The 27,033-nt window shown below is 36.7% G+C and overlaps 1 protein-coding gene across 8 annotated transcripts in view; it reads left to right on the top strand.

Annotated features, from left to right (window-relative positions):
• LOC5567332 (apoptosis-resistant E3 ubiquitin protein ligase 1) overlaps positions 1 to 27,033 on the top strand; it is a 227,448-nt gene that overhangs the window by 24,978 nt on the left and 175,437 nt on the right. Inside the window, exons 1-2 of one of the 8 annotated variants that reach the window (XM_021848347.1) lie at positions 12,481 to 12,599; positions 25,564 to 25,969. The exons of 2 other annotated variants lie outside the window; for them this stretch is intronic. In XM_021848347.1, the coding sequence (XP_021704039.1) occupies positions 25,897 to 25,969 (73 nt within the window). In that variant the 5' untranslated portion in view covers positions 12,481 to 12,599; positions 25,564 to 25,896. Of the gene's footprint in view, positions 1 to 12,480; positions 13,100 to 13,172; positions 13,189 to 25,560; positions 25,970 to 27,033 lie in introns of those variants that run through there. 5 more of the 8 variants (XM_021848345.1, XM_021848344.1, XM_021848343.1 and 2 more) reach the window with 5 other exon arrangements.

Below are 27,033 nucleotides of genomic sequence, written 5' to 3'. Positions count from 1 at the left end.
GTGGTGCACCGATTCTGCTCCGAACAGCATGCTTGGATCCGAAATCCTCATGCCGTTTTCCCAACACAAAACAACACCCCCACCCACCATCGTCGCTCCCTCCACAAAAACAGTTCACTGGAAAAGCGTACAAAAACATAGGGAGCGGAAGTTACTCTCCCCAAACAGCGTTTGATTCTCTCGCCGCTCGTTGACATAGTGCTCTGCTTGCCATATCCGCGTGTTGGTTACTTTGATCTCGTCCATCATCATGCATGGGGCTGTCGTAGGGGAAGATATGTTAAAATACTCAATCGCATTTTACCCCCTTAGAGCTACAACTAGATAACTCGAAAATCGACGTTTCGAGATAAACGACTTGGAAAATTCGTTGTTCAAAGGACATGGTTCTCCGTTGCGAAGAGTTCTTTTTATTTTTATTTCATGAAATATACGTTGAAAAGAATGTGTTAATTTCTTTCTATCATAGACAAATTGAAGCTTCAGTATGATTTTGAATCGAAAAAAACATCATAATTTGAAAAGGAAAGTGCAAGTTACCTAGCTGTAGCATGCACTATCATACAACAATTTCTTTATATTTCGAGTTACCTTGTTTAAGCCAATATATAAAATAACTCAACTGCTACATAATTGTTAGTTTTTAAGATGATTTGAAAATCCTAGAATGGTAACTTATAATAAAGGGATGACACCGAACCCCTTCACTGCCCATAAAAGCATAACTGTCCCATATGGATTTTCGAACCAACACCTCTTTTCGTCGCAACATCCATGTTTCAATATGCATTTTACTATGCACATAAAATATGCACACTTTGTTTGAAAATGTTGTGGAAAAATAAGAAGTTGGTGAAAATATATTGAAATATAAAGGCATAAAAGTCTCTATATGAACTTTCAACCAAAACAGCAAATGCGAAACATGAATTGTGTACCAGTTTATATTTCTTTATGATCAATAGAAGCAAAATGAGTTACCTTTGAGGTTGAATAAGGCAAGTAGAAATGTACTAGATGTAGATGTACCAATAGTGGAGGAACCAAGTGTGGATTGCATTGCATTGCGAATCTCCGTTGTGTTCGGACGCGCTGTCTTGGCGCTCTTGTATATATTTTTACCTTTTAACTTTTTTTTTTTTAATAAACATTTTTATTTGACCCGCGCGCGCACCTCGCGTAAGCTTTTAATTTACATTTTTTTTTATCGACGCGTGTGCAAAATGAAGTGTGGTGTTGTGAACTGTACACAAAACGACAATCGTTTTCTTCGGCGCTGCCAAGGCAACTGTAAGCGGACCTATCACGCTGCCTGCATTGGCGTACAACGACACCACGAAGAAATTTTACGTACCTTCATGCTTCCTTTGTGCCAAGACTGTCAGGATAAATTCATTCCTGAATTTAATCTCAATGAACTGTCCACATCTTTCAAACATATCTCGGAAAGTATTGGACATTCATTGACAGCAAACCACAAATTAGCAACTAATTTTAATAGCCTCAGTGCTATGCACGACGAAACGCTGGCACATTTTGAACAAATGCTGAGCGAAATTAAACGGTGCATTTTCATCGTCAACAGTAGCAGCAAGACAAGTGCCGCAGAAATAAAACATCAACTATCGGCACTTTTTGACACACCTCCAACAGACCCATGCGCAGCTGTAGAAAAAGCGGTCAAATCAGCAGCAACCGCAGTAGTAGAAGAAATAATAATATCAACATCAGCTGCAGCGCACTCCATTGACCAACTGCCCCAATTAATTAATGACTTGGTCGACAAAAATGCCATTCTAGCTTCCGATGTAAAATCGCACATCGAAGAAATGGCAAAAACATTTTCGGCGACACATACACATACATGTGAACCAATAATGGCAAACAACTTAGCCAATGAATTGAGGGACATCATCAAACCCTCCCCCAGCTGGCGCATGCTAGGCAATAAAAAAGTATGGAAGCATGACTGGACTGAATATGACGCTAAACAGCGTTCACGTCGTACACAAGAAAAGAAGGAAAAGAAGGCCAGACAAAGGAGGAAACAACGCCAGGACAATAACAAAAACAACAACAACAGAAGCATCAGTAACATCTACAACAATAGCAATAGCAGTTATGAGCAAACCGTAGACAGTAGAGCTAAACCTAAACTACAAGAACGAAATCAGGGCTTGGTTTTAGACAAAGAACTACTGGCGATCGCCAAAGCCAAATTTTCCAGTCCACCATCTACCACCGACCATCCTATTTCCGGTCTATCCGTCCCAAAGAAAATTAACTTCAGAAAGGGTGAAACTATAAACCCTTATCGGGCGGAAAAGCAGAGCCAGCATTCACACACTACAGCATTTTGGAATGAAGCTGCCACACCTCCATTACCGAGCATTAACCGGCAGCCACTACAACCATCAAACCAACACCAAATAATTCAACCTACATGTAACAACACTCTAAATAGAGCTAATGCTAACCAGCATGACCATCACCAACAGCAGCAGCAACAACAACATCAGCTGCCAAATCCGGACAGCCAATTCGAATTAGACCCGATGAGACCTCCTATCGTTCGTCTAACTCAGCAATCTACGGAGGGTGATGGCCATTTCCTAAAGGCAAGACTTCGTGATCCCAACATCATGAAGATCGTCCGGCTGTACCTGGCATACATGAAGGACCAGTCTGCAAATATCTGCATCGATGGCAACACACCAACTAGCATCAAGATGGTACTTGCGTCGGAAGGATTGCCAACGGATCTCGATCATCTTCTACGAATTTTTGCGGACGTACACCAGGAATATGGAGTTGGCCAAGCAGAAGCAGCAGCGGATCTGGAGGCGTATCGTCGGTATCTATCCAGCGAGCGTACTAACCGACTTCAGCAATTGCGGGAGAATTCGCATAAATTCTTCTCTCCCCCACCAGGACCATCAAATTTTCGCAAGTAAGGACGCCCACTTCCACGGAAGAACGTAGTATAATTTTATCAAACGACGTGCCTCCAAAAACTTCTTTGCGATGTAAACAGAGTGTGGCTGAAATCTTGATATACTGTCAGAATTTCAATCGCATGAAAAGCCCAGCAAAAATGAAGGAAATCTATAAAAACATTTTAGGCTCATCCTTTTCGGTTATTCTGGCAACTGAAACAAGCTGGGATGAAAGCGTAAAAAGCGAAGAAGTCTTTGGAAGCGGCTTCAACGTATTCAGAGGCGACCGGAATTTTTCAGAGTCCGGAAGAAAATCAGGCGGGGGAGTACTCGTTGCTCTTTCAACTGATTTTAATTCTGAAATTATTAATACGTAAAATTTTAAAGAATTCGAACAGGTCTGGGTAAAGTCACACATAGCAGGTGAAACACACTTGTTTGCCTCAGTGTATTTTCCACCTGACCATGCACATAAAGGCACGTATGATAATTTCTTACAATGTGCCGAACAAATTTTATCACAACTCCCCCCAGAGGTTAAGGTTCACATCTATGGTGATTTTAACCAACGCAATGCTGATTTCATTCGGGACTCTGAAAATGAATGTATTTTACTCCCAGTAGTCGGGGACAATGAAACATTGCAGTTTATTTTCGATAAAACCGCAAATTTAGGACTAAATCAAATTAATCATATTAAAAACAGACAAAACTGTTATTTAGATTTTTTATTGACAAACATTTACGAAGATTTCTGCGTAACTGAGTCATTGAATCCATTATGGAAAAATGAAGCGTTTCACACAGCAATCAAATATTCCCTATTCATCCATAAGAATGCAAGACCCAACGACTATGAATACGAGGAAGCCTTTGAAAACAAATCAGCAGACTATGAAAAAATTAAATGTAGACTAAATAGTGTTAATTGGCAAGAAATAATCAGAAATGAAGGAAATGTTGAAACTGCTGCATACATATTCAATGAAATTGTACTAGAAATCATAAAACAAGAAATTCCTTCCAAAAAAATACGGCGAAACCTCAGTACAAAAAATCCAATATGGTATAACAACCACATAAAAAATCTGAAAAATCGGAAGCAATAGGCACACAAAATTTATAAGAAACACCAGAAAGATGAAAACCTAGCAAAATATTTGGACATTTGCAGTCAACTGAATCTTGCCATCAGTGATGCTTTTGAAGAATACAATTCAAAAACTGAACTTGAAATAAAGTCCTGCCCAAAGAACTTCTTCAATTACGTAAAAACAAAACTAAAATCTGACAATGTTCCATCCGTTATGCACCTTGATGAAAATGTGGGTGACAACTCAGATAAAGTTTGCAATCTATATGCAAATTTTTTCCAAGAAATCTATACTACATTTTCGGAAGAAGACCGCGATCGCAATTATTTTGCGTTTTATCCGGAATTTTCTAGAGATATTGGTGTAAATCAAATCCATGTGCGGGATATTTCAGACGCTCTAATGAATTTGGACGCTTCAAAAGGTCCCGGCCCTGACACGATTCCACCAATATTTATGAAAAATTTAGCAAAAGAACTTACAGCGCCATTGTTTTGGCTTTTTAATAAATCCCTTGAATCCGGAATCTTCCCAAAAATATGGAAAAGCTCCTTTTTAGTGCCTATCTTTAAATCTGGCCGAAAATCTGACATACGTAATTATCGTGGTATTGCCATTATCTCTTGTATTCCAAAACTTGTCGAGTCAATTGTCAACGAAAAACTATTTCTTCAAATCAAAAATAGAATTATTGACACACAACATGGCTTCTTTAAAGGCCGCTCGACCTCAACAAATTTACTTCAATTTGTTGACTATTCGTTGAATGCAATGGACAATGGAAACCACGTAGAAGCTCTTTATACGGACTTTAGCAAGGCATTTGATCGCATAGACATACCAATGCTACTTTTCAAACTAAAAAAAAATTGGAATCTAGCCAAGACTGCTGAAATGGCTTGAATCGTATTTAACTGACCGCCAACAAATAATAAAATTCGAAGGAAACAAATCAAAACCAATTCAAGTCACTTCGGGTGTCCCTCAAGGCTCTCATTTGGGACCTCTTCTTTTTATTATGTATGTAAACGACATTTCCTTCATTTTCAATAAACTCAAAGTGTTAATTTATGCCGATGACATGAAGCTCTACCTGGAAATAAGAAATGAAGAAGACATCAATGTATTCCGCAATGAAATAGAAAAATTCTGCAGATGGTGCAAAAAAAGCCTATTAGAACTGAATGTAAAAAAATGCAACCTAATATCATTTAGCAGAAAAAGAACGACACCACGCATTTCAATTTCATTAGGAAATCAAAATGTGGAAAAATGTGAAAGAGTAAGGGACTTAGGAGTAATCTTAGACTCTAAGCTTTCTTTCGTAGACCACTACAATACAATAATTCACAGGGCTAATAACATGCTAGGGTTCATAAAACGCTTCTGCTACAACTTTCATGACCCATACACAATTAGAACTCTATATATTGCATATGTAAGATCAATCATGGAATACTGCAGCATTGTATGGTCTCCTTTCTCAATGACACACGAAGAAAGATTAGAATCTGTACAAAAACAATGTCTACTATATGCTCTTCGTAAATTAGGTTGGACATCATTTCCACTTCCACCCTACAAAGCACGCTGCATGCTTATTGACATACAAATGCTGAAAGAGCGGCGTGAAATCGCAAGAGTTTCATTTGTAAATGATATCGTTTCGCAACGTATTGATTCTACAGAAATTTTATCAAAATTAAATTTTTACGCTCCTTCTAGGCAACTACGAAATCGTAACTTATTCTTGACAAATCATCATCGAACAAATTATGCCAAAAACGGGCCCCTAAATCAAATGATGGCCATTTACAATCAACATTGCGAAACTATTGACTTTACCATGTCTCGGCAAAATCTAAAAACATACTTCAAATCCATTAGAAATCGCAACACATAACATAAAACAAAATGAAATGAACATTACTTACACTACACTTTCTTTTTCAATATTTTTTATAAATTTCATAATTTTAGTATTAAGAAATAAAACAAAAATATGTATATGTAAAATGTACTAGTATACGTCCGTTGACGAAAATAAAAAATAAATAAATAAAAATGAGGAGGAGGAACATGAAGCTTACATAAGAAATATTTTTTTTTTTAAATCGTTATCAAGACACTTGACTAGAAAATGTTCAGCGTGTCCGTCATGAATTCAAAACATGCTATAAGTTACGAAAAATTTAAATGAACCAAATGAGCCAAAGAAACGCGTAAAATTATTGATCGGCATATTCTCATGTGAATCGGGTTGTTTTCGGTGGAAATGGAAAGTTCGGCATGACGAGTAGAATTCGCATCTACGAAGGTAATTATATTATTTTACATGGCAAAGCATAGGAAGTCAATTTTCAAATGCTTCTAAAAAATTCTAAACACTTTTCAATTAAATTTTGTTAAATGTATGGGGTAAGACTATTGATCAACTATAGAATCAGCAGTATATTGAGAAAAAAATAAAACTCAAAATTACATACCTATAATGTAGCCCATCAAAAGTATATCAACATATACTGAAACGATTTTAAATAACTGTTGTAGTTAATTTTATATGAGCATTTGGAATTTCGTTTCCTATACCTTGCCGGGTAAAATTTGCGACGCTTCACGCATCGAGCAAACTTTTCCCAGATGGCAGCACCGTACCTTCGTACACTCGAATAGAATCTGAGAAAACGAAGCTGGGGACAAGGATGTAGGTTTGGAGCCCACACGATGCATCTGAAAAGATCATTCTGTTGGTAATTGTTCACGCGATAGGACGTCTTGATTTTTTTGTAGAAGCAAGGTCTAGGAATTTGTTCGGAGCAAGCGGTTTTCGAGTTTTGGCGAATTTTTGTTGAAATTTTTGTTGAAATCCATGGCATGTCAGTGAAAAATAATACCTCCACTATTGGTACACCGTTCCTTTAGTTGCGATATATTTTTTAATTTGGGTTCCTTTAGTTGCGGTATCCGTTGTTTTCTTATGGGATCCTCCACTATAGGAACCCTGTACCGGAGCTATTGGTACAAGTATGAAAAGTTTTAGTAATTTTAGTGATATTTCATCAGTTTTAAAGCAATTTGAACGCTCTTTTCAACTATTCCGTGTATCAACAAGCCATTACGTCGATTGGCAGTGTCGATTCTGTGGCTAATGTAATAAAATCAGTGAAATCGGCACTACCGCAACTATAGGGACACCCACAACTAAGGGAACACTTACCCTATATAAATCACCGCCGCCCTAGCAAGAAAAATATATTTTTGACACCGCATTTTTTGTGAAAAATCTTACCGCGTTTGGTGTACCCGCATTTGATATTTGCATTTCAAATCTAGAAAGATTCGCGAATCAGGCGAAACTGACAAAATGTACACAATTTAAGAAAATATAGCGTTGAAATTGTAGCTTGATTGTCTATTCACTGCACTTGAACTTTCCCCCTATCAATAATTTAACTATTCGAAAAACGCAAATTTGTAGAAGACGAAACTTCACCTCATGCAAAACCACACACTTTATTGATTACGCCTGTGTTTTTGTTTATCAAAGTGATGGGCGCATCTGAAATCGAAATCAAAACACGGCGAGAGTAAACGGCGACACTGCAAACAAAAAATAAACAAGGCGTACATGGCGGGCTTAATTGAAACCAGAATGTAAACACGGCGCAAATGTAATAGGCGACACTGAAAATAATATCGATTGCAGGCTCATAACATTGGGCGATACTGGCATTCTCGAGTACGTTTTAGGCGAAACCTTTAAAGATTTTTTGAGTACGAAATAGCTAGGGGATATTGTAGGAGATGTGTGTGGTATTGATGAGGATTTTAAAACTAGGTTAATGAAATATGTTTTAAAGTGAAAAGGTTTAAGTTTGAGTATATTTTCTCCAATTGGGATTTAAAATTGCACATGAGAATTTCATTGATTATTTTCTCATTGTTATTGATTTGTCAGATAGGCCCTAATCGCGAATTCCCCTAGAAATGCACACAGCAATATAAACGAGAAGTAATATAGATACAACCAATACATTCAAAGTTTTTCATTCAATGGTCCAATTGCTGGCCATCTAGACACTGGGGGATTTCAACCCAAGAGATGCGATGAGATATTCAGTTGTAGCACCCAAATCTACCATTATTATGAGATCAAATTAAAGAGCTATATAGGTAACTCGAGTTTACTAGTTTTAGCACGGGATGTGACGTGATAATGCGATGAAAAAGTTTGAGAAAGACTCTAGAATAATCGGGAAAACAGGAGAACTAATGGGTAATTTTGTATGGGCGATTACATGACGTTTTACACCAGCCTACTTGATGGCAAGACAAATTTTGCTGGGACCACTAGTATACAATAACTTTTTCAATTTAAATCGCATGTTTATGAGCTTTGGAAATGTTATTAGCCAGTTACGACCAATATTTTGGTATTCTCAACTCAAAACATACAAATTTCGAGTTATCTAGTTGTAGCATTATGGAGACGATATAAAATTCCGTGCAAAAGTTTGAACTAATACCCTAAAAATATACAAAAGTGTTTTGTCCAATCATTGGGGTAACACGACTTATTGGATTGGAACTATTTAAAGATCATTCAAAAGACAATGAGTGAATCTTACTTAGTAGGTTTCGTTTATCAACATTTATCAATTTTGTTTACTATATTTTAACATGAATCCGTCACATTTTTCAAAAATTATACTGAAAAACATGGCCAATTCTCTCAGCATTGGATGCATTCGAATATCATTTGTAAAAACAAACGTCTCTACTGGAGTCCTATATTTATGAGCCACCTTAAATTCCTTATATGGTTCTGATATCCATTTTTGTTTCCCTAAAGCCCTCTGGATGCTTTTACAAGCCTACGAGGCCTGTCATAGATTATAAACGGGGATCATAATACGATAGGGGAGGAAAATGCCCATAGCTATCAATTTATAAGGATACACTACACGTCATAAATAGAAATAGCTTTAAAAAGTATTGCAACACTCAGCTGAATATTGCATCCCTCTGAAAAGTTTAGTTTCATCTCAAAACAGGAACATCCACGATGCTATATCTCAAGATGCTGATGATTTATAATGGTGCGGTCTTCAACAAATTTATATATTTCTACAATCAAGCTATCGCAGAAGAATAGTTTGGTGGTATTAAAATAATTTCAAACCTGTTTTTCCGTTAATTACACGGAAAACTAAAATAATTTCAGAAAAAAAATAAATATTTAATATTTTTAAAAGTCCCGTAAAAACTTGAATTTTTATTATTGCTAAAAATCAGTAACTAGAAGAGGCTTCAAGAAAAAATGAAAAAGAGTAGGGATGTTCAAAAATAAAAATTATAAAAATCAAAAACCAAAATTCATAGATTTGCGAATAAAAATAAATCATTGCCCAAAACGTGTTTAGAACGATTTTAGATAACTAAAAATGGTATTTAGATCGAAAATAAAAATTTGGGTATTAGAGGGTTAAGCGAGTTCTATCTCATGATCCATATTAGATAGAAAGTTTAAATCTTCGGAAAAGTTATTCGGAATGTCAAGAACATCCGGAAGACGGGTAATTTGATCTAAAACTTTGCCTCTAGGTGGCGCTAGTGAGCAGATAGAAATGAGCATCTATTTGATCATCCATATAAGAAAGAAATTTCGAGTGTTCGACAAAGTCAAGGGCATCAAAATGCAAACAGTTCAATCCTAAATTTTGCCAATAGGTGGCGCTAGTGAACATGTGAAATTGAGCTACATTCACTAGTTTTATCTTTTGATCCAAATAAGATAGTAAGATCGAGTCTTCGGAAATGTTGTTCTGAAAGCTAAGGGTATCCGAAAAGCAAACCATTCGGTACTTTATTTTGCCGTTAGGTAGCACCAGATGAGATTGAAAGTTCGAGTCCTCGGCATAGTTGTTTAGAATTTCAGGGGCATCCCGAAAACAGATTGATTTTTATATTTTCAACTTAATACAAGTTCTATCTCATATTTTTTATAAGAAAGAATGTTCAAGCTTTCGGCAAAGCTGTTAAGAAAGTCAAGGAAATCCGAAAGGTAAACAGTTAAGTTCGTAAGTTTGTCACTTGGTGGCGGTAGTGAACAAATTGAATTGAGAATTTTAAGCTAGTACTGTATTGTGATCCTGATGAAATAAACAAATTAGATTCTTCGACAAAGTTGTTCAGGCAGTCAAAGAAATCCGGATGTCAAACAGTTTGATTCGTTATTCCCCCACTTGGTGGCGCTAGTGAGCATGTGAAATGAAGCATATTGAACTAACAATCAAAGGAATGATTCCGTTATAAAACACATAATCAGTGTTACTGAGGTCCGAGGTTGCCACGTAAACCAACTTTTTCTCTGGTTCTTCAACTTTTTGTCGAGATATGGAACATCAAGTTATAACCCTCCATAGCTGTTATGAATTCTCATGAATTTATAAAACAGAATCTCCAGAATGTTGTTTAGAAAGTCCTTGAAATTTGTAAGTGATTAAGATCAGAATCATATCACATTCAAGTGATGCAGGTCTAATCCATTGCACATTCAAGAGTTTTAGATCTGATGCATCCTTCAAGGGTTCAGGTATGTTTTACTTCATGTGCGAATGATTCATGCCTGACGCATGTCATGTTCAAATTATTCAGGTCAGAACCTCTTCATATCCAAGTGATCTATATCTATTGACTTTATATTCAAGTGTTTCATGTTGATTCACTACAGAGCCAAATGATTAATGTCTGATCTTCTTTGAATTAATGTGTTTCAGGGTTGATTCACTTTATATTGAGGTAATTCACGTTCGATTCTCTCCTTATAAAAAAAAATCATGTTAGATTCACTCCATGTCCAAGTGGCTTCAGACTGAATCACTACATATTCAAGTAACTCAAGTTTGGTTCGTTCCATATTCAAGTGATTCAGGTCAGATTCACTTCATTTTCAAGTCATTCAGGATTCATTCACGTCATATTCAAATGATTCGTTTCTAAGTGATTCAATTCGCACCATACCCAAGACTGATTCTCTTCATATTCAAATGTTGCAGCTTTGATTCACTCAATGTTCAAATGATTTCAAGTGATTTATGTCTGTTTCATTTAATTTTTCAAGTGTTTTAAGTTAGATTCACTTCATTTTCAAATAATTCTGGTTCGCTTCATATCCAAGTGATTCATGTCGGATTCACTGCATATTCAAGTGATTGAGGTCTGATACACTTGATATTCAAGTGATGTAGGTCTAGATTACTTAATATTCACCTGGTTCACGTATGAAATACTTAATATTCAAGTAGTTCAGGTTCAATTCACCTATAATTTAGGTCATTCAGTTTGTTTCACTGTATTTTGCAGTTGCTTAGGTATGATTCATTTCATGTTCAAACAGTTTAGGGCTGATTCACTCCATTTTCAAGTGAATCATGTCTGATTCACTTCATATTGAAGTGATTGAAGACTGATTTAATACTGACCCACTTTTGGACTCACTTAATTTTAAGAGTTTTTAGATTGATCTACTTATTTTTTAAGAAATCATGTCAGATTCACTTCATATTTCAGTGTCTCCCTATAACCCTCTCGGAAACCAATAAACTTCCTCTGAACCTCATTAAGTAGAGTGAATAGAGGCCCATGATGGAAGAGGGTGCATAATACATTTGAAAGGGATTTAAAGAGATTTCAAATAGAATTTGAATTGACACCCCTACTGGGATCTGGTATGCCGTCTTGGAAAAAAATCAAATAACGATTTTTGTCCATCCCCTCCCCTAAAACACTTTCGAACGCTAACAAGCTCACCCTGGACCTCATAAGGGATTGCACAAAATGGGGACATAATGGAAAGGGATATGGGCCATGATGGATTCTAATGGGATTTCAAGAGATTTTAAATAGCATTTGTTATAAATATAAGACTTAAGGAAGATATAAGATTTGCTAGATCTCCCGTGATGCTTTTAATGGTATTATTTGGTATATCGAATAAAAAATCGGAATGGGAATATCAGAACATCTCTATTGTTTTATTTTTTTATTACAACTCTGCTTAAAAACGCAGCGAGGTCATGTTTTTTTTCTTAATTGCATTTATCATAAAGAACAACTGGAACTGAGCAACAATATTGAATAACACCTTATTTAAGTTAAATGATGCAGTGCAAGAAATCATTTGTACAGTATTACAGTCAAACCTCCATCTGATGGGACCATCGACTCATGGAAACATCGAGTCATGGAACCGAAATGCTGTGGAAATGGTGTTAAGTATTTCATACCCGGTAAGTACTTTAAATATTATTAATTTCATCAAAATGTAAACTGGGCCATTAACCCCATGAGTGCATTCCGTACCACTCTGCCCTATACGAGCTCCGTGTGGTGCAGCGAACCAGTAGAAAAGTGAAAAACTCACAACACTCTCATTCAGTCACCGCCAACTGTTCGTTAGCAACGGAAGCCTCCGAGAAAATTCCAGCATCTACAACAGCTTGCTTAGATAGAGGAACCATCCCCGTGTGATTAGGAAGTTTGTGAACATTAATCGAATTGCAAAAGTGTATGTGTGTGCGTGAGTGTTGGATTACAAGCTGCTGCCAACCAACTTTTCCGCCCATTCCGAGTTGCCTGGAAACGCAGTGGTTTCGGTGGTTAACTAGATTTCCACAACATTCAAGAAGACATCGTAGTAGGCGATCGGTGCGTGTGTTTCATTCACAGAGTTTTCCACCATCATCGATTCAGAACGGAGTGGAGTGAAATGTGACGAAAAATTCCGCACGCATACTCTGGCAGCTCTCCAGTTCTGGGGGTTTTCCCACATTGAGTTGGTTCTTTTTGCTTTTCAATGGGGATGCTGCTGCTGGGGAGAGAGATTTTCGTCCTCCTCGCCCTTTGTTAGCGCTCTGATACACGGATGTCAGTGCGGAATGGATTATGAAATTCGCGTTCTGCTCGGTTGAAAACGAGAAGTTTTAATGTGAAATCAGTGAAGAGTTGAAGATGAGTGATTAATCTTGAGTGTGGGTTCATGTGTGGAAATCAGTGAATTGGTTTTAGGTGAGAAAAACAAAAGACGCATACTAGGATTGCTATGGGACAAACATTTTCAATTTTACATTTGGAGTAACTTTTATTCGAACAAATCTGTGAGTTTTAAACATAGATGGTGTTGTGAAAACAATGAATGAATGCAAGTATTTTTGAATGTAAAGAACAAGACAGTATTAAAAATTCAGCAATTAATAAACGAAACGATAGAATACACAGAGCATTGGAAAAGATAGACAACTCGTGTCACAGCATGACGATATTGTGTAATGGAGTGAGAAGTTTTGTTTTCCGTAAAACGATGAACGATTTCAACATACAGTTGGACCTCCTACAATACAAGCCACCCTTTCTGCCTTTCACTGCAAAGGCACGCTCTTTTTAATGTGTAGTGGTTTTCCAAATGGACAACTTTGTTGTCATGTTTGGGAAAATTTGGAAATTCGTAATACAGAGAGATTGAGGTTGTTTGGTATTACGTTCTCACTGAGACAAAGCATGCCTCTCAGCTTAGTGTTCAATGAGCATTTCAACAGTTATTAACTAGAGCTTTCTTTAAGTTTTTCGCAATCGTATATCGTGTTGCAGGCACGATGTTTCTCTATGATCATGGAAATCGATGAAATTTCCATTAAGAAAAGATCTGAGACCGGACGGGAATCAAACACAGACACCCTCAGCATGGCTTAGCTATGTAGCCACGGGCGTTACCACTAGGCTAAGAAAAACACCATATGAATACCTATAACAGTGAATTTACTACTATCCAAAAACAGTCCGATGATGCAATGGAATCTAGCATCATGCCAAATTCAATCATTCCATTTCCAATTCCACCATAAAGATAGGATCATTCGTGCCGCTGTCATCTGCGTAATATAATTACAGACTGTTATGTTACAATCAGCTAATAGCTATATATTACGACGCGAAACTGCGATTATCAATCAAAGATAATTCAGTTCTGGCACACTTGTCATAAAACAGTATTTGGCTTCAATAATTTACCACCACCCAAATATCAGATGAGGAGGAGAAATAATATAGTTCCTAGCTTTAAACATTTTGCTTGTGACGCCATTTCCTTGCGAAACGCATTTTTGAATCGGGTTTCGACAAAAGATAAGTACACTGTTAGGTCTCAGTGAAGTACAAGTAGTGTAAGGTGGGGCAAAAGTTCGACCTTAGTGGTATAATCAAAGTTATCAGAAAAACAATAGCAGTTGAATCTTAATAAATACAATACAGTGACAGTCCTTTAGAACATTGGCTATTATTTTGCTGAACAAACTTGTGTCATAATATTTACCCATTTTTAGATATAACAGTTTCAAAATTGATTGTCTTAAACGAACTTTTGCCCCACCGGTGGGCAAGAGTTCGAATCTAGTGTAGGGCAAAAGTTCACTGGCTAAAACACAAAATATTGATAGTTTTATGACAGACATACTCAATACCACCTGTAAACTTATGTTTGTCGAAAAATACACACTAATTATTTTTTTCAAAAATTTGCTCAAAACAGAAATAATTGGAATATACCCAAAAATAGCGGTTTTTCGCGAAACTAAGTGAAAATGTTAAAATTTTTGTAACATTTTTCGCACGATCAGGAAAATTTCGTGAAATTTGAAGATAATATGTGGATTTTAAGCAATTTGAAAATTTTCCTGTGTGTTTGTACATGGGTCGAACTTTTACCCCACTGATTCGAACTTTTGCACCTCTATGAGCCAAAAATTGTTTCCCAGCATTTATTCAAAAACTTATACTCCTCAAAGCATCCTTATGATAGGCCTAGAAACGCCGTTATATAAAATATTGAAAAAGATTTAATCTATGTTTCGTTTTATGCAACGAAAGTTTGACCAAAAATTACAATATTCACGTCAAAAAACAACAAATAGCCATAATTTTTCCAAATTTCAATCGTTTTTTATGAAATTTAGAGTGGAAGTTTCTTACTTGAATAGCATTTGAACCACCATGACATTTGAAAGTTTTTTAATGACATTTGAAAGTTGTTTTAAATTGAGCTAGAAATCTTAAAAAGAAACTCGAACTTTCGCCCCACTTTACTCTAACCAAAAAAACATATGAAATAAATCATTTTGTTGGATCTCAGCGTTATCAAGCATTGAAGACACTCAGCTTTCAAATAGTTTTGACTATGCACACTAATAGAAATGTGTGGTTTATTAAATATTCCGAATCCAAAATAGCCCGAAAGTCTGCACTAACACTTATGGCTAGAGTAAGATCGAAGCTTCGCCAACTTTTCAATCAGTCCAACCAAGTAATGATAATTTGTTTTTAATGATTGATGGTATACAAATAAATGGAAAAAATGCCTTGGATAAAATTGCTTAGCTTAGCTTAGCTTAGCTTAGACTGACTACACATATCAATGGTTGCTATTCCGTGATTGACCAAAGTCAGTGAAGATGCACAAAGAATCAACTAGAAGTTCGGCTGGGATTGGCCATAATCTTCTTCAGTGTGCATAATTCAGTGCCTCTATTCATACATGGTCAAAAACGGCGCCGGCCACGTCCTTGCAGTCAGGTGGGGTTGAGGGAAGGAATGTTAGTGTGTAACCTTTGCTATTTGGAGACCGTGTTTACCTCTGCATCTCCACAAAGGTTACTGGGAGGGATGGTTGTCAATGGGGAGGATCGTTGGGTCACAGGATTCACTTTGATAAGCGATTAGACCATGATAAACGATTATTTGTTTACATGCTTAGGAATATAATATATTCCAATTGACATGGAAAATTTTAAAATAGGAGTAAATAATGTCGTTACATGAAGTGACGAACCATTCAAAGTTTGTTGAACAAATAGGTAAAAGCAACATTCCTACAGCTGTTATGACGAAAGCATGTGTAACAATATTTTACTCAAATTGAAAAATATAAATCGATTGGCTGGATCATCACATAATATTCTTATGCCGACACTTACAGTGGCGAACCATTCAAAGTGTTTTGAATAAAATTAACGTTTTGCAAGTCTATACTTCTAGCACAGACAAACAGACCAAACCATTCAAAGCCTTTTTTATAAAAATAAAGGTAAAAGGAAGAATTTTATGCATAAATATATGAATTAGAGTATATGCCGACACTTACAGTGACGAACCATTCATAGTTTATTGAATAATCATATTTATGTCCCACCTTTGTAACGATTGAATGTGCGGTCATACATATTTTATAGATTAAAAAAGCATGAAACGAGCTCACCAATTGATCCTTCATCCTTGATTGAGCAGCCACAATTTTCAGCTTTATTTGAAGCATACATACTAACTGAGAAACGCGAATTTTTTTTTTTATTTTTTTTTTTCGCGCTCGCGCTACGCGGACCGAAAACGATTGGTCTTGATTCCATCGCTCACCCTGCAAGAGCATGCCATGGAATCGGAAGACCACACACTACTCGAAAAAATGCCTTGGATAAAATTGACAGTAAAATTGTTTTATTCCAAAATAAATTCAAAACATTAATTAAACCTACCTAGTCATTAGAGGGACCTTTAAGGAAATAGAAAATTCTATTATTTTTAGGAATATCTATGGAGAATTTGTATTAAAACAACCCTCGTGAGTGGGGACCTTTAACTGGCAAATATGGATACATTTCGTATGAAATGTTTCCCATGCAAAGTAGAGTATCTGGAATTTGAATCAGAACGGTATATTCCAACCTCTTTCTTTTTACAACCGAAATTCAGATTAACGACCAGAAGTAAGTGATCAACATCTGTACTGACTACTTTGAAAGATGGCGTCTTCGTCAATTTTTTTCAGTATCTCATTTGGCTATTATTATTTTAACCATGGAATTCAAAAGATTGCCACCAGGCAACTTCAATAGGCTTGAAGGATGACTTCTTCTGCATAAAAAAATAGTTTTTTATGGTCTGTGCGCTTCGGGCAAATAAATTTTGGAATTTTGCTACCAAACGTAATCCATGAGCTTAAAACTTCTATCTGGTGGTGTATCGAATGCTGCCCAACTAAAATAATGTGTTTTTTTTTGGCAAATTTGTTCGATAATTAGCAGGATTAGCGATGAATTACCGTCCAACAACTCAACATTAATAAAACGTTTCTCGATAAACTTCTATTGACTATAACCAAGTGATAGATCAATTCAAACATCAACGTGCCTTCTGCGATTATCTAGCTACGCTAGTGACCACATCAACAACAGTAAAGTTCAAAAAAAAAAAACTTGTCAAAAACGCCCTCTACCTAAGTAGTTAGGATCTTGAAATATCCGTAAAACAAAAATCGTATACTCACTAGCGCCACCTGGAGGCAAAATTTCAAATCTCATGCCTCAAATAATAAAACCCAAACTGAACAACTTTGCCGAAGATACCATTATTCTCAGTGGTCTGGAATCTTAAATATCTGCACTATAAAATGTAATGCTCACTAGCCCAACCTGGTGGCGGAATTTCAAAGCTATTGGCTGAAATAATAACAGATGATGTCAACTGAATACAAAGTTTTAAGTCTATCTAGTAGTGTGTTGACAGACCTTGACTTACTGAATAACTTTGCCGAAAAACTGAAGAACGCTGAGTGGTCAGGATCCTGAGATATCCACAAAACAATAAAAATATTTTTACTATCGCCGACTGGTGGCAAAATTCAAAATATACTGGCTTGAACATGACAGACCATGGTCTACTGAATAAACTTTGGCGATGACGCCATCTTTCTAAGTAGTTAGATTCCTAAGATATTAACAAACTAAAATAACATGCTTTCTTGCGCTATCTGGTGGCAAAATTTCAAATCTCATAGCTCAAATAATGAGCAACTACTACTTTTACTGAACAACTTTGCCAAAAACGTCATATCTTTCTAAGTAGTCAGGATCCGGAAATATATACAAAACCAAATTGCTTGCTCATCAGGATCTTTGTTATAAAAGTTACATGCAAATCTCATAAGCTTTATATAATCTCTTTTCTATCACAAATTTAATCGCCCTTACCGGCAAGTGCTTAACTAAATTGACAAAATCCCTGGATTTCTTATGACGCCCCCTAACCATGTGTCTTATATGACCAAATAAGAATCCTGACTGTATTTAGCTTAGTCTCTTCACACAAAATCGGGCTCTTTCAAACCAACACATCTGTGCGTAATTTTCGCACATGCTGAAAAATTGATTTTGTGCTGCCTTATGCTTCCTTTTTTACAAATCTCATGTCACATTGAGATGTTTAATGTTGCGAAACATGTTCATGTGTCATTAAATTTGCGAAAAAGGAAAAGAAATCAACAAAGGAGCAGTTTTTTAGAATGAGTTGAAATTACACATACGATGTGTTGGTCCGAAAGGGCTCATTCACAAATTTCATAATGCTGAAAAGGGTGGGTGAATGTCTTCGTGATGTTACGGCTCATACAATATGTGTAAAATAGTCATACAAAAATCCTTACAAGGGGGTGGGTGGGTGTCAAAAATGGTCATCTTTGGCGTAATAACATTTGTCAATAAACCCAAGGAGCTCGATTTTGTGCGAATCGTACGCAATTTCCGTAACTTCGTTTATTCGTGTATTCCTTCCTTTCCACAGTGTAATGAAAAACGCAAAATGCATACGTTTAGTTTGTTTAAGATTTCACTGAAATAACCTGCAGAAAGTTTAATATTTCGAATTTTCCGAGTTTACTTGAGCAGTTTTGCCAGCTTTCAAATAACTTTGAACCCTTCATGAAAAATGGATCCCGGTTGAAGTTTATTCCAACTTTGCTGAACATTCCAGTTTTCTATCTTTTTATTCTTTATTTGTGCGTCGGCAGAGTGTATGGCATGCAAAACTTCCTTCAATTTGGAAAACATTATTTAAAGTAGACCTGTGCACCGCAATATTTTTGATCGTCGGCGGCATCAGAGTATTTTTGTGCTGGGGGCGGCGTCATCGCCGTTGACAATTTTCGCTGGTGGTGGTGGCGTACGTCGGCGTGGCGAAAATTGAACATACAAAAATCTTGTTTTTAATTAATTATGATTCGTGGTCAACGGCTAACCAGCCGAGTGGAAGTTTGACAACTACCGAAAAATTTAACATTACAATACTTTGCAATTGGATTAAATGGATAAATTGATGAGAAATTTTGCGTAAAAGTTACACGTCTTCTCGGTGAGAATCGAACTTACGACTCTCTGATCTCTAGTTAGGGCGCGTTACCCCTACGCCATGAGAGGACTCATGGACGCAGAAGTTTACCTGATTTCGATTTCAGCTCAATAATCACGTGGTCCTTTTTTGCAAATCGCACCTCTTTCGGAAGAATCTGATGCCCATGCAAACACAACGCTTCCTATTTATATCCAATGCCTAGCCCGAGAGCGCATTTTTTTAAGGTATTGAAATTACCACCCACACTCGCCAACGACGTGCTGGCTGAGATTTCTATTGTGTGGGCTCCCAATGGGTCGCGACGTTCTCAAACGACCGGTTACGGAACATGAGTCCGTTACTCGATAGCCGAGTGGAAGTTTGACTGATGGGAAACTTTTTCGCAAAACTTCACATCAATTTGTTCATTTAATCCAATTGCAAAGTATATGTAATGTTTAGTTTTTCGATAGCTAACGATAAAAAAAAATCAAAAAATATATACCGCATGCGTACAAACACAATAACTAAAATTTTGAAATTACATGTCCTATAGCTACCTTACATTACCTTATGATTAAAATAGAAACTAGAAAGATATCCAGCAACTATGGTTAGCATTCAAAGGTTGAAAGTTTAAATGAAAAAAAAACAAGTTTCTCCACATTACCCAACCTGATTATTAACTTTTTTCAACAAACTTGCTGAAAAATCATTTAATATTGTGCATAATTTTGTATGTGTTTTTATAGAAGTTTACTAGACTTTTCTATACTGAAGACATGTTATTAGGCATTCCTTTTGAAATTACCTTACCTTTAGTCCATATATGTAGAATCGTTAATAGTTCCCTAAAATTCATAATCACAGCTTCGAAATATTATTGTCGCTATTTTTTTTCTCAGAACAGAAAAAAAAAATTCCTATCAAAATTTGCCTTCAAAGTTTTATGGATTTCTATTACGAAATTTCCATTACGAAAAGATCCTGGACCAACCAGACGAACCCAGACACCTTTGCTTTGTAGCCGCGGACTCTAACCACTCGGCTGAGGGTGTGTACCAACTTTGATGATATAAAAATATGGCTTTTATTTTGCTGCAAGCTCAAAAATATAAATTCCTCAGTGAGTTCTCAATTTGTCCTTAATGAAAGCTGAAAATGTCAACATTTTGGAAAAATTCAAATGCTTACAGCGATCTTCCATGCGGAAATTGAATTCAGACATGATCACCAGGAAAAACGTTCCCAACTACTCTTTCCACGGGGATAGAAAATATTCGCAATAATAAATAGTCAAAGTCATGCGATGTTCATGTCATTCGATAGCACTGCCCCTTATGGAAAAAATCGATTTCTATTTAATTTCTTGGGAACATTGTCTTGCTCTCAGTTATTATATTTCAACCGATAAATCGATCAAAATCATAAAAAGCTTTCCTCGGGTATCATTTCACGTAGTTAAAGTGCTGTTTACATTATTTCAAAACTAATAGATCAATAATTATGTACTCCATCGAACATTGATCCATAGATTCAAATTGTTGTCCTGTATTTGTTCGCGTCATATTAACGGAAGAGACCTATCGGTAGAAAAATCCTTGTGAGAATTCCCAATGTTTCCTGGACTCCTGGTATAATAATTTTCTTCAATATTGATGGTATGAAGCCTTTTTAAATAGAAGACAACAACTCACTGAATTATGGAAATATCTGCAAAGTTTATTTAAGAACTTCTTACATGGATCCGTGCAGGAATCAAAAGAGAAATTTCTTGGATTTTTTGATTGGAAAATTCCATCAATAATCTTTGGATAGGCGCAAAAAATAATTCCTAAAAGGATTCTTTAAAAGTCATGGAAGAACTTGACGAAATCTCCTCCAAGGATTGGCTCTGGCTGAGAGGTTTGCTTTTTGGTTAGCAGACTGCTTATGTATCAGGTGCAAGGAAAGGCGTGCTACAACGATGATAGAATAGAAGCGTAGGGAAACGGTTTCTTGTCCGTCTCTGGTTCTAGCGTTTGCTATGAACGGATAGGGTGGGAGTGTGATAGATTGAGAGTAGAAGATAGAAGCAACTGAGAGATACAACTACAAAGTACGAGGAAAGGGACGGGCCTGGGATTGAGCCCATGACCTTCTGCATATGAAGCAGAAGCGGTAGCCATTAGACCACCAACCCCGTCAAGAACAACTTTGAAGATGCGCTAGAAAGAACGCCAACAAGAACTCATTGTGCAATTCTTAGAAAAGCCTCAATAATTTTTCCGAAAGAATTACTAAGAAAAATACCATAAGAATTTCAAGAAGTAGGTGTTTTAAAGATTTTTCTCGAAAAAATCAATATATAAATTGATTCCTAACTTTTGTCATCGATTACGTCCATAAGATTCCTCCTCGAATCTTATCAATATTAAATCGTACAAGGATTGTTCCAGAAGTTATGAATCAATTTATCTACATGAACAATTACTTGGAGACATCCCTGAAAAAATAACTGATGGCAATTTTACGATATTTCCAAGTGGTTTCCCTGGAGAATTTCCTTCCACGTATCGAAAATCCTCGAAGAAATTCAAGTATCGTGAACATAATCTTTGAAAAATTCTCTTAAGAAATTAAAAAAAAAAACAGTCCATGGAATACTTTTGACAGCATCACTGAAAAGGTCTCTGAAGGTATCATATGATGTATACCTTGAAGCACAGACAAACAGACGTCACACTCTCATCATTGTCCATCGACCACCTTTTTAACGGTCGATTCAAAAATATGGTAGGTGGCCAATCCACCACCCGCAGCGCTCATATCGTTTTTGTTCGCGTTTGACGTTTACACACTAACGCCATCTGTTGGTCCGTCGGCCAAACACACTAATTTTAGCATTGGGCGTACATGTCCTCGTGACTATGATTTTGATCGAGATTTGCTCTAAGTGTTACGTCTGTTTGTCTGTGCTTGAAGTTTCTTTTTTGTAAGTTCTGGATGAAGCTGTATGGAGAAATTGCTGAAGGAATTCAAGGATAATAGCGTCCAAAAAACTAAGATACATTTCAGTAAAAATCCCTGGATGTTTTTGTTAACGTTTTAAAAGAATTTCTGAAAAAAAAACATTCAAAAAAGAATACATGAATTCTAGCAATAATTATTAGACTTTGTACAAAATGAATTACTGAAAGAATTCTTGAAGGAACATAAGAAAATAATTCATGGACGGAAATCGAAAAAAAACTCCATACAGCCCGGAAAAATCTTAGGCAAGCACAAGCACCATTTTGAAAATACTAAAAGTGTTTGAATGATGTATGACATTTTTTAAACATAAAAGCTTCAGCTAAGTTTGCTTCACTCGATTTTAAATATAGAGAAATGCAGTGAAACCTCCATGAGTCGATGTTCCACGACTCGATATCGACCCATGGAACCATACTAGAAACAAAATTTCCTGGTTACTATGATGGCCCCTCCAAACAGCGTTCCAAAACATTTCTGTTCCAATACTCGATATTTCCATGAGTCGATGGTCCCTTAAGATATCGACTCATGGAGGTTTGACTGTGTTTTCTTTCATTAATCTTCATAATATTAACTAATGTATATCTCAAATACTCATAAAGAATACCCTATAAACTTCTGAACCTTCTGAACAACTTTGCCAGAGACTCAAACTTGCTATGTCATTGGATTACAATATAGAACATTCATAAAAGATCAATTTCATTGGCTCATCCTTATGACAAAATTCAGAACCGAATTGTTCAAGTTTCGGATGTACTTTCTGACTTCTGACTTTCTGAACAACCTTGCTAAAGATCTTAGCTTGGTCTTGCTGAAAAGATGCATGTTTACCGCTACGTCAATCTAGGCCCCTGTCTATGCTGTTATCATATTGAATGAAACTCAAGCCGGTAGTGACATCAATATTGATTTTTGTAGAGAATTGACTGTGTTTCCAAGAATCTGACTCATTGCGAAAGGAAGGACATTACTCAAAGAAAGGAAATCAGCTCAATGACCCCACTTTCAGATCTTCGCCTTTAGCGCCTGTCCAACTGGCCCAGATAGCCGTAGCGGTAAACGCGCAGCTATTCAATAAGACCAAGCTAAGGGTCGTGGGTTCGAATCCTACCAGTCCAGGATCTTTTCGGGTGGGAAATTTTCTCGACTTCCCATAGGCATAGTAAGCTCTCAGTTAATAACTGTGGAAGTGCTCATAAGAACACTAAGCTCAGAAGCAGGCTCTGTCCCAGTGGGGACGTAAAGAAGAAGCGCCTGTCCAACTTGACAAATGTGACTTCCAAAAAGCTCGAAATGATGAATGATAACAAGGATTAGCTATTAAACACTCGCCATCAAGCGTCCCATCTCCGGTTGGATAAAAGCTAGCATTCTCTTCCTGCAATGATGAGGCAAAACTGAAAGAACATTGGGTACGATAAACGACATGATTTTTTAGGAAAAGTAAATTTTCTTCAAAGCAATGAAATTCGTTTCAATTGTTTGCACGTTTGTTGAATAGTTTCCCAATGGAATTCTATCGTTTCAACCCCAGCACATTTGGAGCCTTCTTCGTGTCCCTAACGATCAAATTGTCAGACAAAATCCCACGACACGACTCGACACGACATCGTCCCATCGAGCAAGGGAAATGATTTTAATGGCCCTTTGTAGTTCGATATCGATGGAAAACCGAACACTGCTGGGGAGAGAAGAAGACACACTTTCCTTCCCCTGACAGAGATGGAAGAGGACTGGGGCTGCTATCATCCATCAATGGGCGTCCTTTTGTCCTCGACAGAAGCGCTTAAATTCCAGGAAGGTCATATTTCAATGTCATTTCAATGTTCATTCCTTGGAAGCAATAAGCATTTTCTGTTTCCAGCAGATACAGTCAGACCTCGATGTGATGTAACCTCCTCGTTTTTACTTTTCGAACTATAAACGTGATTTATGATAATAAGTTGGCTATTTAAGATTATATTAAAAGGTTTATATTCATGCAGGTCAATAAAATTCTATGCTTCTAAGTGGAACTTTGTTATTTATGTTCAAGAGATTATTGGTTACGTTTGTTGATCCAGAGTCCTGTACTCAACACAGTTCTTGTATAACCCTAGAAGGCCATTTGACTACATACTTGAAAGAAAATTCTTGTATGAGTCTGCTCGTGTTTTACCCTCATTCATAAACCTCTGAAAGATCTCCGGTTACGCCTGTAGATACTAGGTGCTTTGTTAAAAGATGTTTTTGCATAGCCACAAACAATCGTAGATTTCGAAACTTGATAGGACGTATTTCATTAAGTCTGTTTAGTTCTAAACATTAACGTCAGAAACATCCCTAGTTATGCGTGTATATTAGAAGTCCTAAATTCGAAGGAGTTCTTGGATAACCTTAGACGTTGGACTCAAACCTTATAAATTGAAAACCTTATATATTGATTATAATTGATTGAGCATGATATGCAATGATATAGTTCCAGATGAGCACTGGGTACCTTCATGAATCTGAACACCTATACTCCAAGGTGTTCATGAGTTCAAGAAAACATGATCTACGTAAATAAAGATAAAACTACCTCTAAGATGTTCCCTTGGCTTTTTCAAGCTTCGATGTTTCGTTATATCGAAGTATTACTGTATCCATGATTTCCTCGTCAATTGATAGGTCAACGTCACACAAACAAACAGTTATCGAAGCGAACTCGCAGGAAAAACACTCATTCTTTCCCATACCGGTTCGATCTGAACCGACGACGCATAAAAGTTTGCCGAATCCATTCACATTATGACGTTGCCTGCCATCCATGACCCAAACAACCTCCAGACTGGGTGTCATAAACCATCATAATCAGTTTCCCCCCACTGGAAGAGCTTCCCCAGTAATAACAGCTCCCAAATATTGACGTACTTCACTGCAAGGGGTTAATTGAGCGGGCACGATGGCTGGTCAGCTGTTTATCATCATAATCATCATCCAGCAAATCGGGCTGAAAAATATTATCAACCAAACAAAACTTCTCACTCACGACTCTGTTTACTCACGCAAAGTGTGTGCGCGTTCCTTAGAGGCAACAACCATCCCTAAAATTTGCCGAATTTTTTTTCGGTCAACAAGCACGATAAGCTCATCACGGTGTATTTGAAATCGTTATTAGCGAAAAAATGTCTAACGAATCGGCACACATCTTTTGACGAACACAGTACTTTCAAATTCACAGAGAAGTTGCTTGAATACTATATCTTTCGAATGGTGGTGATTTTGTAGACATTTTTCTCATCAATAACGGTATCAATCACATCCTACTCATCTCTCTGCAGCAGTAGGCCGACAGGTAGAAGCAAGCGGTGCCATAAACTGGACAATGTCGCTAACAGCAGCGCGAAGAGAAGAGAATTTGAACAAACCGAATCGCAGTAAGCCGCAACAGTTGCCGGTGAATCGTCTTCGTCGCGTGCTCAGTGATAATCGTCGTCGCCCATCAGGTGCGATTTGTGAAACTACTACTGAAATGAGGGGTTTAGTGTGAATCTTACCGAGTCAGGTTTGTCTCGACGTGAAGTGTTACGAATAATTCAAGATAAAAAAAACCATTGTGATTTTTTGTGGAGAGTTGTGTGAATTGTGAACTTTGTGATACAATACCTGCCAGCACCATGTGGTCACCGGAAGCGGAAATCAACTCAATTGCCTTTACCACCATGCGGCACTCGGTGTCTGCTTCGTCCGGTACGTATACGCGTCATGGGAAATTGGAAAGCGTGTAGTATGAATTGAATCAATATTTCATTGATTAGCAGTCAAAAAATCACCTGTTTTATTCATTGTCTCGTATTTCTACAGTTTACCCGCCCACAGCAATAATTTCTTGTCACTATGGTAGAATTATTGTAATCCTTCCTAACGTGAACAATATCATTCGGATTTCACGAATTTATGACGGGTTTTGTGACTGAATCATTTTTTACGGTTTGAGTTAATTGAGTGATTTTGCATCAAAATCTCAAGCGTTATTTATAAGGCTGAAATGAGGTATGTCAGCTGCACTCTTAAAAATAATGGAAATTACTGTGTACGTAATCAACAGTATGACTGAATGGCACATGATGTAAATGATAAAAACGACACAAACATGTGTCATTGAAGATGTATTGAAAAAAAAATGTAATTTTACACGTTGAAGGACACGCAAACGATGTCACTATGATCGGCATTTCTTGAATCAGACGCTATGGTATTTCAAATGTGACATAAATGCACGTCATTCGGCTCGTTTCTTTTATGTGCATCCAAAACACGTAAAATCACATGATTTTTTCTGAGTGTGTGTATAATAGCACTGTATTAGCACGCAGAAAAAAAATAATGTGCTATTTGGATTCTAAGGATATGATGAAGTTATAATTCGATTATAATTCAATAGCTTAGTTATACTGCCCATAAATGCATACCAGTCTCACTAGCAAAACAGCGCACCTAAGAAAAACGCAATAGAAGTCGTGAACACTTTTATGCTTTATTTACTCTAATTATATTAAAAATGCAATGTTTTTGCACCCAAATTTGCACTCAAATGGTGCAATGAGCTATTATTTATAGTATTACATGCATTTTGTTTACTAATTTTCTCAAATAATTAATCAATAAACGGGAAAATGTACGCGTGACTGATATGCGTTTATTTGCTTTTGAATGTACGAGAATAAACGCATAACAGTATCAGTGCTTACTATGATGCAGCGGTCTTCACATGTGAATTATTGTTGTTTTGACAATTTAGTGTCCGCATTCAA

The sequence above is a fragment of the Aedes aegypti genome, chromosome 2, assembly GCF_002204515.2.
Source record: "Aedes aegypti strain LVP_AGWG chromosome 2, AaegL5.0 Primary Assembly, whole genome shotgun sequence".
NCBI lineage: Eukaryota > Metazoa > Arthropoda > Insecta > Diptera > Culicidae > Aedes > Aedes aegypti.
This window is presented reverse-complemented; position numbering and strand designations above follow the sequence as displayed.